At 44.1% G+C, this 14,670-nt stretch overlaps 1 protein-coding gene across 5 annotated transcripts in view; it reads right to left on the bottom strand.

The window, feature by feature from the left end:
- Positions 1-14,670, bottom strand: part of LOC142108527 (uncharacterized) — a 61,392-nt gene that overhangs the window by 18,404 nt on the left and 28,318 nt on the right. For 4 of the 5 annotated variants that reach the window (XM_075192251.1, XM_075192252.1, XM_075192255.1 and 1 more), the window contains 5 exons: positions 12,876-12,921; positions 11,231-11,267; positions 10,018-10,074; positions 7,770-7,922; positions 1,602-1,689 (listed from right to left, as the gene is read on the bottom strand). In XM_075192251.1, the coding sequence (XP_075048352.1) occupies positions 1,602-1,689; positions 7,770-7,922; positions 10,018-10,074; positions 11,231-11,267; positions 12,876-12,921 (381 nt within the window). The remainder of the gene's footprint in view (positions 1-1,601; positions 1,690-7,769; positions 7,923-10,017; positions 10,075-11,230; positions 11,268-12,875; positions 12,922-14,670) is intronic. The other variant, XM_075192253.1, reaches the window with a different exon arrangement.

The following is a 14,670-nucleotide window of genomic DNA, read 5'->3' as shown; positions in this document are numbered from 1 at the left end:
AGGGGCTATTCTAAAGCAGGTGCCCATCATCCGTTTGGGGTTGGACTTAGGATCCATCCTTCTGCAGATATATGTAGGAGTCCTCAATCCTCCAAAGACAGGGAAAGCTAAAGGCAGTTCCGAGTGCTCTCTTGCCTTGTCCTTCCGTTATGACTCACTAGGACACTGCTTGCACACGTGCAGACTGTCGGTTGCAGCGAACAGGCGCAAGCTTTGAATTATACATCAGATGTGCTCCGAGGTAGCAGACTGGTGTTCCCAGGGTCGCCAGCCCAGTCCTCGGCTTACACCATGGATGGTGTGTTACCAGGACCGCACCACTACACAAAACAACAACACTACCTGAGCTCCCTATACCAGAGACAGGAGAAGGTGCAGAGGAAGAACATTATATACAATCTGGGAGTGTTTTTACCTAAACTAGAAGGGAACTTACCTATTGTAATGGGTGCCATGGGTGCCATGGAGGATTGAAGAGGAAACATAGTGTTGTTTTCTTGGAATGGTATTTGCATGCCCCTTCCCTACACCGTTTCGGCTCTCCAGGTGTAAGAAGTGTCAGATACATTATTTACGCTAGAATACGTAGTATTGTACTCACTCTGCACCAGGCCCATAATGTGTGTTACCACACAGAGCAGGCAACACACACACACACAGTGGGCAGTGAGCGGAGGTAACACACACACACACAGTGGGCAGTGAGCGGAGGTAACACACACACACACACAGTGGGCAGTGAGCGGAGGCAACACACACACACACACACACAGTGGGCAGTGAGCGGAGGCAACACACACACACACAGTGGGCAGTGAGCGGAGGTAACACACACACACACACACACACACACAGTGGGCAGTGAGCGGAGGTAACACACACACACACACACACACACACACACACACACACAGTGGGCAGTGAGCGGAGGTAACACACACACACACACACAGTGGGCAGTGAGGGGAGGTAACACACATAGTGGGCAGTGAGGGGAGGTAACACACATAGTGGGCAGTGAGGGGAGGTAACACACACACACACACACACACACACACACACACACACACACACACACACACACACACAGAGTGGGCAGTGAGAGGAGGTAACACACACACACATAGTGGGCAGTGAGGGGAGGTAACACACACACACATAGTGGGCAGTGAGGGGAGGTAACACACACACACATAGTGGGCAGTGAGGGGAGGTAACACACACACACATAGTGGGCAGTGAGGGGAGGTAACACACATAGTGGGCAGTGAGGGGAGGTAACACACACAGTGGGCAGTGAGGGGAGGTAACACACACACACACATAGTGGGCAGTGAGGGGAGGTAACACACATAGTGGGCAGTGAGGGGAGGTAACACACACACACATAGTGGGCAGTGAGGGGAGGTAACACACATAGTGGGCAGTGAGGGGAGGTAACACACACACACATAGTGGGCAGTGAGGGGAGGTAACACACATAGTGGGCAGTGAGGGGAGGTAACACATTAATAAATTAATTGGAGATACCTGGTAAGCATTATAAAATAATAGTTTCCCAAAAACCTGGGAGGGAAGAACAGCCCTGTATATAGAATTACCTTTTGTACGCTTCTTGGATACTTGCGCAGGTGGTGGCTGTTTGCGTTTATTTTGAGTTTTATTAACTCTAGGGAACTTCAAAGATGCCTAAGGAACAAACACAATCAGTTATATTCTGTAAAGGGCAGCTCACAAAATGTGTTACAGTGTAAATTAATGATGGGGCGGTATTTGTGGTCTAAAGGGAGGTAACTGTCAGTCACATGCAAAAACAAAACAAAAAAAAGTAATAAAACCACACACATGGCTGAACAGCTCAGAACTGTAAGTGATTGAGACCACAGATGATGCATTTAATTTTTTTTTATAAATAGTATAAAAAGGGCAGACTCAAATGTTTTAACTAACAAAACCAAGGATTGGACTGAAATAACATTTCAAACAAGAACCACGCGCAACCCAAAAACAGTGTCCCCAAATGGATTCACCGTAAAATCGATTTCTCTTACTCCATTGGGGGACACTGCGAGACATTGGGGTATAGTAGGTGGGACTAGGTGTTTAGGCACTTATCAAACTTGTTTGTTCCCCTCACTCCTCCCCTACTATGCCCCTTCTCTCCAGCTCAGACCTCAGTTTTGCATAACCAAGCTAGGAAGAGAAACAATTCAGAAAATAGCACCAAAGACAGCACTACTTTCAGAGCAATTGCAGAAGATGCAGACGTTGCCACCCTGCACAAATTAAGCACCCTGACGTGCCGTCAAAGGAGTACCAACCGCCTTGGAGAGTGAGCTCAAAGTCACCTGAACAGAATGAGGGGCACGAACAGAATCTAACAGAATCTAACAGAGTGGTGGAAGTGATATAGCGTGTAAGAGACTGTTTGGAAACTAGCCAGTGCCACTAATGAGAGTTTGTAAGGCCGAAGAGGACACTAGTCTCACGGACCATGCAGCCAAGAGCAAACGGTCTCCAAACGTGGACGAATGTCACACGAAATGGAGAAAGAATAAGAAAATGCTTGACCACAAGCCCCTTCATCAAGTGGGATGCAGATAGTATCCTCTGAAGCTACAATGCCCAGACCGACGTACTGCCCTATCCTCCTGGGAAAGTATAATGTGGGAGATCAATTCACACTTCCAACACCAACCCCTGGGAACACAGGCGATATCCAAGGGGACACCCGTACCGTGAAATTAACATAATTTCCTCAAATAAGCGGGTGAAAAGTGGCCACAGCAAGAGCTTTGATCACGAGGTCTAGATTCAATGGCTTCATGTAACCAACCAAAGGGGGGCTGAACGTGAAGAAACCCCTGAAAATTCCGTGATCCTGTGAATTAGCGCTGAAATAGATGGAGAGCACTGGGAGCTGCACCTTGAAGGAACCAAAACAGAGTCTCGTATCAGAGGCAGCTTGCAAAGGAAACAACTTAGAGAGCCCGCACAGGTACGAGTGAGGTCTGAGCTGGAGAGGAGGGGCATAGTAGGGGAGGAGTGTAGGGAACAAACAAGTTTGTTAAGTTCCTAGTCTCCTAGTCCCACCTACTATACCCCAATGTCTCGCAGTGTCCCCCAATGGTAGGAAAGAGAAATGGATTTTACAGGGATTACAAAAACCCTCTCTCATTCGTTCCATTTGGGAGGACACTTCTTACCATAGGGACGCTCCAAAACTGCCCCATGGTACGACCAGACCCTGCAGCTGCGTGCAAAACTTTTCAGACAAAACTGGAACCTTTTGAAACTGAGACAACCGATACTCCATGCCGTGCTTCTCAGGAGGCGCTCACCATGTCCCCCAAATGTAACTGGAGTTCCCTCAGAGATATATGCCCGACGGATGATAGCCTTAATCTGCCTTGCAACCCACTCTTCTGTTGCCGACCATCCTTTCCTGTGTGTATCGTACAAATCAAGGAGGCTACCTGGCCTGGAAAGAAGCCTTGGTGTGCAGAACAGCCCTTTCATTGTGAAAGACAATAAATGGTTACCTGCAAGACAGAGCAGACAACTCAAATGCTCATCTCGCTGAAGCAATGGTCAGCAAGGACACCGTCTATAGGTAAGAAACTGGAGGTCAATGGATCCCAGAAGCTTGAAAGGCAGCTTCTGTAGTGCTTAAAGGACCAAGTTCAGATCCCATGGTGCGACAAGTGGGACAAAGGATGGGCACATAAAGAACCCCCCGAAGACATGTCTGAACCTCCGGTATAGCAGCCAGTTTCTTCTAGAAGAAAATGGAAAGAACCAACACCTGGACTTTGAATAAATCTAACCACAGACTATCCTGTAAGAAGGACAAGAACCAAGCCAATCTAAAGGAAGAAATGTAAACGCTTTCACTTTCATACCAACCAATGTAAGTTTTCCACACTCTCTGGTAATTTTTAGAAGTAGTAGTCTGTTTCCTGACCTTGATCACGGTCTGGATAACTTTCTGAAATAGACCCTTAGCACGCAGAATCGTGGTCTCAACTGCCATGCCGTCAAAGTCAGCAGTTATAATTCCTGGTGGTAAAATGGGCACCGGCTTAGAAGATCTCCATGGTGCTTCTGCCGACACGCTTAGAAGATCACCGTTCTCTGATCAGAACGGTCAATCTTGTGCCACACCATCTCTTTGGCCTTCTTCAGTACCCAAGGTAGAATGAGAATCGGAGGGAAAAAGTAGCTGGTACTGGCCGGGAACCGTCATGGCATCCACTAGAAATGCTTGCTGATCCCTGGCTCGTGTGCAGTACCAAGTTACCTTGTGGCTCAGCCAAGAGGCCATCATGTCGACCTGTGGTTGAATACACCTCTCCACAATTTGGTTGAACACTTCTGGATGGTGGGACCTATCCCCGAGAATGTGATGCCGACTCAAGTCGTCCAAAAATTGCCCCCCCCCTGGGATAAAGACCGCTGAGATGCTGGGACATGATGTTTCACCCAGCGCATGATCTTGGCTGCCTCATTCATCGTTACAGAACTTTCATTACCCCCTTGATGGTTCATATATGCCACAGCCGTTTTGTTGTTCAACTGGATTCAGATGGGTCTCTTCTCAAGAGGGACTGAGCCTGCAACAGAGCACTGCTCTTACCTCAAGCACATTGGTTCCTCTGAGGACCAAATGCCCTGACAATGGAGGTTTAGCATTACTGCTCCCCATCCCTGCAGACCGGCATCCGTGGTCACAAGGGTCTGGTTCCATATAGAGAAGGGGCGACCATGGTTGAGGTTCTTCTTCAGCCACCACTGAAGGTACTCACATGTCTGCAGCGACAGTTTGAAAAACTCTGCTGCCGATTGTGCCTCGACCACCATACTAGAATCTCAGTAACCCAAACCCTCCTGCTGCTTTGGGACTGGAATAATCACTACTAACAACAGGGACTGAATTGCCCCTTAAAGGGCCAGTCTCTTAGCTCTGCCCCATGGAAAAGAAAATAAATGCTTGGGAGGCAGCCCTAAGAGGTCCTGGCTGTAACCACTTTGCACTATGTCACCCACCTGTCTGAAGAACAGGTCCACTGGTCCCGAAAGAGCAGGAGATTCTGCATGATTGTCCCCCCTCCCACCATGGAGCTTTTTGGGTGGGGAGGAGGCCAATCATGCAGGATTCTTTTTCAGCAGCCTTGGAGCCAAGACTGCTTACAACTTTGGTGAGCCCATGGTGTAAGGGACTGGCCCCTTGTGGAAGATGCTCTCATTTTACTAGTGTAGCAAAAGGACCAGAGTCTCCAGCCTCTACCCTTTGGGGCATTAACAAGTATAAAATTTCTCTTTCCTTCTGTGGCCCGAGAGGTGATCTTGTCCATTTCTGGACTTAAAAGTATAGTCTCCGCAAAAAGTAAGACCTTCAGAGTCTTTTGGACTCTGCATCTGCCTCCCATGATCGGAGCCAGAGAGTACATCTGGCTGCTACCACCAAAGCAGAGGTTCTGGATAGACCCAGACATGCATCAAGGACAGCCTCCTTTTCATAGTCTGCTAATGGCGTCAACTCGGATCTGGCATCCCAGAGTGTATGTCCTCACTGATTTGCCCAAAACATTTTTCCACCACTTTGATCACCCAAATGACTGCAAAAATGACTCTGAGCAAGGAAAAATGGATTTTAAAATCCCCTCGCATTTCCTAACTGTGCTGTCTTTTATGGAAGTAGCACTTGGAATAGGAATATTAAGCATGTCCTCAACCCCGTTTACTAAAATATTCCTCCTCGCATCCAGTCAGGTTTTTATAGACTGGATCTCACCTTCTTCCTGAGAGGAATGTTCGGACTCGGAATCTCCTAAAATGTGGACCTGGTGGTGAGCCGGATATTTACGAGACTTATTTCTCTCCAGATAGGAAGTTTACAGACCCAGGGAGGTTCCAGGACTGCCGCTATGGGTTCTGGGGCTTGTTGAGACACCACTTTCTGAGAAGGGGTATCAACAGATGGAGAGCCTAAGGGAAAAGTGGGAAGAATAAATTCACCTATCTCCACAAGACGTATTGTTTCCCCTTTGAGCACTGGAATTGACTGAGCTAGCGAGTTGACCAAGGCTGGTTCTGTCATCTTGATTGCGCCCCACACAGACATATGCAGACCTTGGTCCTCAGACTCACAAGTCACGCATCGGGTTCCGAATGTCCGCTAGTTAACTTTGCCTGACATTTGGAACAAGTGAAGTACAGTACAGATCTTCCCCTGGCAGCCTTGGATATGGAAGTAGTCCTTTTTTCGACCATGACGACAAGAGAAAATAAAAACAAAAAATAAATAAATACAGAAAACAGAGGGAGAAACCGTAGAACACAAACTAGAAGAGATTTAGCAGACTATGTATCAGTATATAGCACAATAGTGTGTTATTTTTAAAGAATAGTACTGTAACCCCATGCTAAATAAAGCCAGTAAGTACAAAGGCAAACTGGAACAATTTAAACAAAGACAAAGTCAGTAGTCAATATATAAACTCAGAGGGCCTGAGTCATTAAAGAGAGCAAAGCATAAAAAAAGGAGTAATATTTGCACCTGGGCAAAACCATGTTACATTGGAGGGGGAGGTAAATTTAAAATGTGGGGACAGATTCATAGTTGGGGTAGGACATGTCCTAGATCAACTTTAAATTTCAGTGTAATAATAAAGCTATCAAGTATTTGTGTGCTAGATGAGAAAACGGACAGTATTTAACTTATGTGCAAAATAATAAACTAATTTGCACCCCTTTCATTGTAACATGGTTTGTCCCAGAGAACATTTACTCCTTTTTTGCCATAATGACTCAGCCTAGAGAGAGCACTGCGACAAATATTTAAAAAAGCCAGTACTCAATGCTTAGCACTGTGACATCGAAATGGTAAATAAAGTCAGTACTCAATAGATCAAACAAGAGAGGGAGTAAAGTGACAGCAGAGTATGAACTGGCTGGATGAAAGTACATTAAGAATACCACACAACTATCTTGCAATGAAAAACGTTTCCCACATTCAGAGGAGCAGCCAGGTAGAGCAGAGGTGAGGAGCAAGTGATTAATGGCTGGCTTTCCTTTACAGAACCCCACCTAAGGTGAGGAGCTGGAGAAGAAAACATCTCCTCCCATAGATGCAGCCCAATCAGGGCAGTCTTCTGTGCCATAGCTGTCCTTGGTGCAGGGCTTACCCCACCAGACCATTCCCCAACCAGCTGAGAGTCCAACACTGCCATATCCCTGCTCTTCTGCACTGGAACCATCTCCTCAGTAGCCGGGTGAGACCTAAGCCAGCTCTGTCTTAGCCATGCTGGAAGAGACTGGGGCTTGTGCTTGCTACAGCTCCCAGATGCGATCCGATGCTGCACTGGGGCAGATCCTGGGTTCCTGGGCGCTGATCTGGGTAGCCAACCAGGTGACCCATCCCCTAGAGCCAGGTCCGTCGGAGAAGCGGCAATGATTTGTCAAATGTGCCTGCCCCATTCTTGATATTGCTAAAATGTCTGATAAATAAATCAATAAATAAAAAAATACCTCCTCGAAAGAGCCTTGCTCCTTGAGCGCCAACTAGAAAAAGGAGTCCTGGTTACTCTCGTTAGTCATTTTGCTTCTGTCTTTTGTCATTAGCGGGGGTGTACTACGTTTCAGGGCATGGGTTTATGAGAGGAAGGAGTGAGTGCATGAGGGAAATCTGGGGTTTGTAAGAAAACATCCCATGTGTGTGATTAAAGATGAAAAAGGACAACATGCACTAAGATTTCAAAGACTCGCACCTTATTGTCTACTTTCAGTCTCTTCTTACTATCCGCAATAAGTCTTCTTAAAGCTTCCATACGTGTCTTCTGCCGCACCAATGCATTAGTAAACCTCTCAGAGACTTTCCTGGCAAACGCAACGTCGTCGTCGCTTTCAACCTTGTAGGTTCCCTGGCGAAGACAATTACTAGCGGTCAGCAGAGAAGAAGGAGTATGGATGGAATGTTCATATATAAAGCATGGAGCTAACACAGAGTGTTCATCCTTACCTTGACTTTATCACGTATACAGTTCAGGTTTCGTTATTTCTAAAACATCCTTTCAACTATCCGCTTCCCCCACCGTCTATCAGACTTTTACTGCCGGCCTAGAAGTATCGGCGGCAACACTTTAGCCAACAAGCTGCTCAGTAATGGTGAGCAACGCACACTGGTGTATACTGCACATATTTGCAATTAACTTGTGTTGCTCTGCAATATTTTATGTGCATCTTGTTTCCAGTGAGTGTGTCAATGCAGCTGAAGACTTACATTAATTTCACTGGGAATGCGTGGTAAACACATTTCGATCCGGTGAAGGAGCGGTTACATATTTGTTTACAACTGCATTTGGCTTTAGACATGTAGCTTCCTGTTTAGTCACAGATGCATGTTTAAAAAACGCAGATTCAAACACACGTGTAAGCACATCTAAACACATCTCAAATGAGTACTCGTGGTTTATATGAAATTGACCAAGGACGCCTTTACACACACGATGACAAAACGGTAAAATGCATAAAAATTAACGCAGTGCGAGTTAAGGTCTTGTACCGGCAGCGCAAACTAACGTATGAGAAATAGGTTGTGGCGCATTCTAAAATCTTCTTAGAATTTTAGAATGGAACAATGGAAATGAGCCATTAAGAAACCGGTCGTTATATTTTTAATGTGGATTTCAGGCATTAGTTGGCGCCTGAAAAGTGCATTAACAGGTGGTAGATGTGAAAGGACCCACATGGTGCTGTCTCAACGTTGAAACAAGTGAGAAGTTATCTCGCCAACATCAACTTCAACTAAAGTGTACTTGTAGGTCACCCTTAAAGAGTAAATAAACCTACTGGTGAACATAGTATCAGGTAGCAGTCAGGTGTATAGGCTAAAAAAAATAGATACAGCAAATGTTTAAAGGTCCAGCAAGCTATCTGTCCCATCACTTTGCTAGCAGCTGCTATACTGAAAACATGACTATAGTTTCTCTGTCCATCATTTAAGAACAGTGCAAGTCAGTTAACATAAATGCCCTGTACAGTTTGGTAGATTTACACTGCACTGCAAAAATAACTGACGTGGCATGCTTTGCTGTATGAGATTTTTGTCCAATTATCAGCAAAGACAAATATGAAATCTAAGTCATTGTGATTTAGTTCTGGTTGAAACATCCTTATCCATGAGAATAAAAAGCATAATTAAGGGGTTTAGTTTGATAAGTACACAGTCCGCTGATTTTTTCCGAAAGCGTATTTTGGGCCAAGACCAGGTAAGCCTCGCTAGTCTGACAATTTGGACATTGATCAGAGACTTTAATTGATCTAGTGTTGGTCCGGTGGCTGCAAAGTAGACAAATGGACATTTACAAATCAGAAATTAACAGGGGTTTATATTAATTGGGATTTCATACAGTTCAATGGATTTCAGGTCATTTTTCTTTAAATCTCCATTTGCCATATTTTGCTTTGTACACTATGGTTTTAATAACCCTTCCATAAAAAAAACCAAATCCAATCTGTGTCCTTCGGCCCCTCCCCCCCACGGTTTTGCCAAGGAGACGGCCTGTAATTTTGCACACCCTGTACGCCAAATGCTTGATTAAGCTTTGGTGTGGAACTTTAGATTCTCTTCTGGCCCAGCATCCACCATAACCCTAAGCAGGGGAGCGATAGGGTATGGACACAGTTGGGTCAGTAGAACGTATAGAGCAGTCTGACACAAAAGGACTCCAACGCCTAGCGTACAGGTTGCTCACCATTCCAGGCTCTCTCCTGGGTGAACACAGAGACAAAGTTATCTTTACTCCAGACACAATGGACAAGACACTATAGTAATAAAACACTGATGGTGACACTACAAGACAGTGAAACGACAATGACGTACACCACAGTCCACTGGTTGTCATTTAAATAGATCGTATAAAAAGCCACCAAAGAATAGCAGAAATACCACATTTGTACGTAACAAAAGGTGACCTCACAGTAACGCAGATAACAGAAGATAAAATAAGACTTTACCAGGAACTCAAACAGTTCTTCATTGCACCAGAAACTTGACACATCACAATCGGATTCCTAGAGGGAAGAGATGCATTTTCCAATCATAGAACATCACACTGTACATTAGAGATAAAATATTCAAAGATCACAAATAGCATGTAACTGTGTGTTTGTGGGGCTGGGGTATGTAAATCTACCGACTAAAGAGAGGTAATTTTATCCCCTTCCCTGCTCCATAATATATATGAGCCCAGTCAGGCAGCTCTACACAAACCAGACCAAAGAACTGAGGCCTACACTGATGGGATCAAGAGGGAGTGAAACTGTGCTGGCTGTTGTGGTTTTGGGGTTGGTAATGCCTGATGTACATCTGGGGGACCCATCTCATCTATCTTCTGATGAAAGAGAAGATAGACTTTTACCTCATCCTTAGCTCCCTAGCATATATACATTACTAGACAGCTCTACAAATAATATATCCGTTAAAGTATCAAGATTTATCAATGGCAAGCATTAGCAAAATCCGCAAACAATTATTATGCATCTTCCAATTACATTTGTCTAGTTGAGACTAGAAGTAATTCATTTTCATAATCCACTTCTTCTACAGCTATGAGTCACTAAAAGCAGTCCATAGCTCAATTATATTGTTTTATTTATAGTCTGACTTCCTCTCCTGATCTGTCCCTATAATCATCTTAAAGGGCTTGGTCATGATAGGAAAAAAGAAAATAAAGAAATCTCTAAGCCAACGTAGATTCCTACTCTATCTAGCACAGGTGTCTCTCTCCCACGTGAAGTCTACAGAGTGTTGGAAAACCGGGGACTAGACAGCTGGAAGGGGGGCAGCTCAGAAGAGTGAAAAAGATAGGACCTTGAGGGGATCATGAACATACTGCTTTGACCTTAGTAGATAGTCCACTTGCCTCTCCATCATCACTGATCTATAATCGGTTGCCTTCTTATTTTTAACATAGTATTCACTAAATAAACTTTAATAGCAGATCTAAATCCCAAAACAAAGACCGGATAACATGAATGAGAGAGAGCGAGCGAACAAAGACAGGATAACATGAATGAGAGCGAGCGAAGACAGGAGAACATGAATGAGAGCGAGCGAAGACAGGAGAACATGAATGAGAGCGAGCGAACAAAGACAGAATAAAACAACAGAGAATAAAAACAGAATATGCTCCAGGCTAAGCCATAGAAGATATATTACATTACTCACCAGCTCCATCATAGTATTCCCACTATTTTGACTGTTGCTATGAAAAAATAAAGTGATACATCTATATTATTTGAGCACACAACCGGCAAAGCCAAAACATGTTTTAACCAATGTCAAACTTTTAAAAAGTTGTTTCTGAAAAACCAGTTTGTAACATTATTAAACGCAGAACGTGGACAGATCCATACAACCGGCCGGCTTACAGTAGCTCTTATGCGGGATTGGACCAGACGGGCTAGCCTTCTCTTCACACGCGCATCAATGAGCCTTGGGCGCCTATGACCCTGTCATTGGTTATCCTTGGACCACTTTTGGTAGGCACTAACCACGCTGGGGAACCATTCTGAATCTCATCTACTAAGCTACTGTATCTAACTAACCTGTTCAACACTATAGCGCCTACATAAAATTCTGATACTGGCAATCACACAACTAATAGTTCCTAATATATATAGGCTTTCATAAGCTTAGTAACAGTTTCGCTATTAGCTTTCACTTTGCCGAAGTGAAAGCTAATAGCGAAACGCGCGTCGGCGGACGCTGCGCTCGCTGCTCAGACCTTACCTTAAACTGTTACTAAGCTTATGAAAGCCTATATATATTAGGAACTATTAGTTGTGTGATTGCCAGTATCAGAATTTTATGTAGGCGCTATAGTGTTGAACAGGTTCCCCTGCGTGATGGTCCCGCTGCATGAAATTAAATCAAATACCCACTTGTATCTATTATTATTAACCAGGAAGGACTTATAGTAGTCTAGTTTCACAATCATTTCAAGGGGTTTATTGGTATGTATGAGACCAATGCTGTATTACCTAGTATGGGAATCATAAGCACATAGAGAAATTTCAGGGGTTCCATGAGCTCGGTGTGTGTTTATTAACACTTATATTAAATAACCACGCTTATTATTTTGCTCCCAACCAGGAGCTGAATTGATGAAGTGGCAAGTTAAGACACAACTAGTTCCTTTATTAAGGTTATGGTATAGAATCAATATTTATTATACATGTCATGGGACAAGACATATAGAGTTTTCATCTACCAATAAAGAGCAGCAGCGTGGCTAGACAAAGTATTTGTCTTTTTAACTGTTATTTCTACTCGGTTTATCATCCATTTACAATTTTAATATTTCGCTAATAGACCTAAGTTTATAAATATTAATAAAGATTTATTCAGGGAAAATCCTGATCAGATGAAAAATGATTTACATTCATGTGTTCATATCCATTATTGAGTGCCCCATGTGATCATTCTTTTCTTTTTCTCTTTTATGCTAACTAACCACTGGATACCTGGAACACCCCACAAGACCTCCTGTTTTGGAGATGCTCTGACCCAGTCGTTTAGCCATCACAATTTGGCCCCTATCAAAGTCGCCAAGATCCTTACGGATGCCCATTTTTCCAGCTTCCAACACATCAACTTCAAGAACTGACTGTTCACTTGCTGACTAATACATCCCACCCCTTGACAGATGCCATTGTCACAAGATAATCAATGTTATTCACCTCACTAGTCAGGTTTAGAACTATTTTAACACACCTGTTAGGAAGTAAGATATCTTGCAAAGTAGAGATTCACTTACTGACTTATCATAACTGTGACCAAAGAAAGTGCAGACACAAATAATTAAAATTACCTGCTATACAATTCTCTCATTTTGGCTTCATGATCGGCTTTTAATTCTAGAACAAAATAAGAGAAGGAATACGTTTACAATGCAAACTCCTTACCTTTCATTACATTATGAAATCATCACATATTTTAATAAACAAACTAAATTACAGTTTAAAACTTCTAAAAATCCAGCTTTTAAGAACTTTTTTCCACTTGCGTCGTCTATTTATATAGCGTCACTAATTCCGCAGCGCTGTACAGAGAATTCACTCACATCAGTCCCTGCCCCGTTAGAGCGAGAGAGAGAGACAAGGGTCAATTTGATAGCAGCCAATTAACCTACTAGTATGTTTTTGGAGTGTGGGAGGAAACCAAACCACCCAGGGGAAACCCACGCAGAAACAGGGAGAAAATACAGTACAAACTCCACACAGGTAAGGCCATGGTCGGGAATCAAACTCATGACCCCAGTGATGTGAGGCAGAAGTGCTAACCACTGAGCCACCTTGCTGCCCTACCTATATTATTATTTATATAACGCCAACCATATTACACAGAGGATATTTAATCATTCACATAAGTCCATGCTCTAGAATAGCTTACAAACTATATTCCCTACCCCACAAACGTTAATTGTAGATTTTGCCGGCGGGTTTTAAAACACAAATTTAATTAAAAGGCACAACCCAGTTCATGGGGGCTGGATATACATTTCTCTTTCATCCGGTCTGGGGGACACTGCTTACCATGGGTTGTGGAGGGGAGCTTGGGAGTTGACACCTAACTAGTTAAACTTTAGTACTGCTGTCAGACCCCTCCCCTCTACAATCCCCCTGCCCCCTCTTGTCCAGTTTTTTTTTAGGTGCCCTGGAGTTGGGGCAGTGTTTTAGTGCTTAGGGTAAATTTTATAGATTTACTTTATTTTATTTTATATGTTTTTTCTTTTAACAGTGGCAGCGCTGGAGTTTGTTCTACTATAGAGAACACACTCACAGCTTCAGCAGCGCAGGCATCCCTTTGCCAGATGAGTGCCAGCGGCGCCCACTGGTATAGATTTGGAGAGACTAGAGGTGCCTGATTGAAGAGTGACAAGTGGTCTCACGGACCGCTGTCACTCCTCCAACCCCCCCCCCCCCCCCGATAACTGGCGCTGCCATTACAGGCAGAGAGTGCCGGTTATCGGCAACGGACAGACGCCGGCGGCCATATTTTTTTTTTGTTGACAGCCAGCGCTAGGGGAAGAAGGAGGAAAGGGGGCTATACCACGTTTCCCCCCATATACATAGGAGGGGGGCGCCAGGTAGCTATCGCTGCGGAGACCTCTGTCCTAGAGGTCTCCACTACTCTGCCACGCTTGGAGCTTTTAAACAGGTTCCTTTTTTTTATTTTTGTTATAGCTGCAAAGCAGCAGTTACTGAAGGGGGGGAGCTACAGCATAGAGTTCCCCCCTCCTTCCAGAGAGAGATGGTCTTTCCCAGCCTTCTGGCGCCAAGAGAAGCCCGGGAAGAGGAACAGAACGGAGGGAGCAGGCACAGGACACTGCTGTTGGACTTCTCCCCTTTTGTGGCCTATTGGCTAAGTATCACCTTTATTACACACTTATCTAATATTTTAATAACTGGGCTAGTAGGATTTACATTATAGTCTCCTACTGGTTTATATATATTGGTTGTATTATTACTACAAGTACAACTTTTATAAAAGATCTGTTGATTACTTGTTTTTTATATCTGTTCCTCCACATATATATATATATATATATATATTTGCTCTCTCTATCTCTCTCCCCATTTCCTCTCTGTGCTCAGCTAGAGTCA

Source organism: Mixophyes fleayi, chromosome 12, assembly GCF_038048845.1.
Source record: "Mixophyes fleayi isolate aMixFle1 chromosome 12, aMixFle1.hap1, whole genome shotgun sequence".
Taxonomy (NCBI): Eukaryota; Metazoa; Chordata; class Amphibia; order Anura; family Limnodynastidae; genus Mixophyes; species Mixophyes fleayi.
Note: the sequence above shows the minus strand (reverse complement) of the source record. Positions and strands in the feature narration are given on the sequence as shown.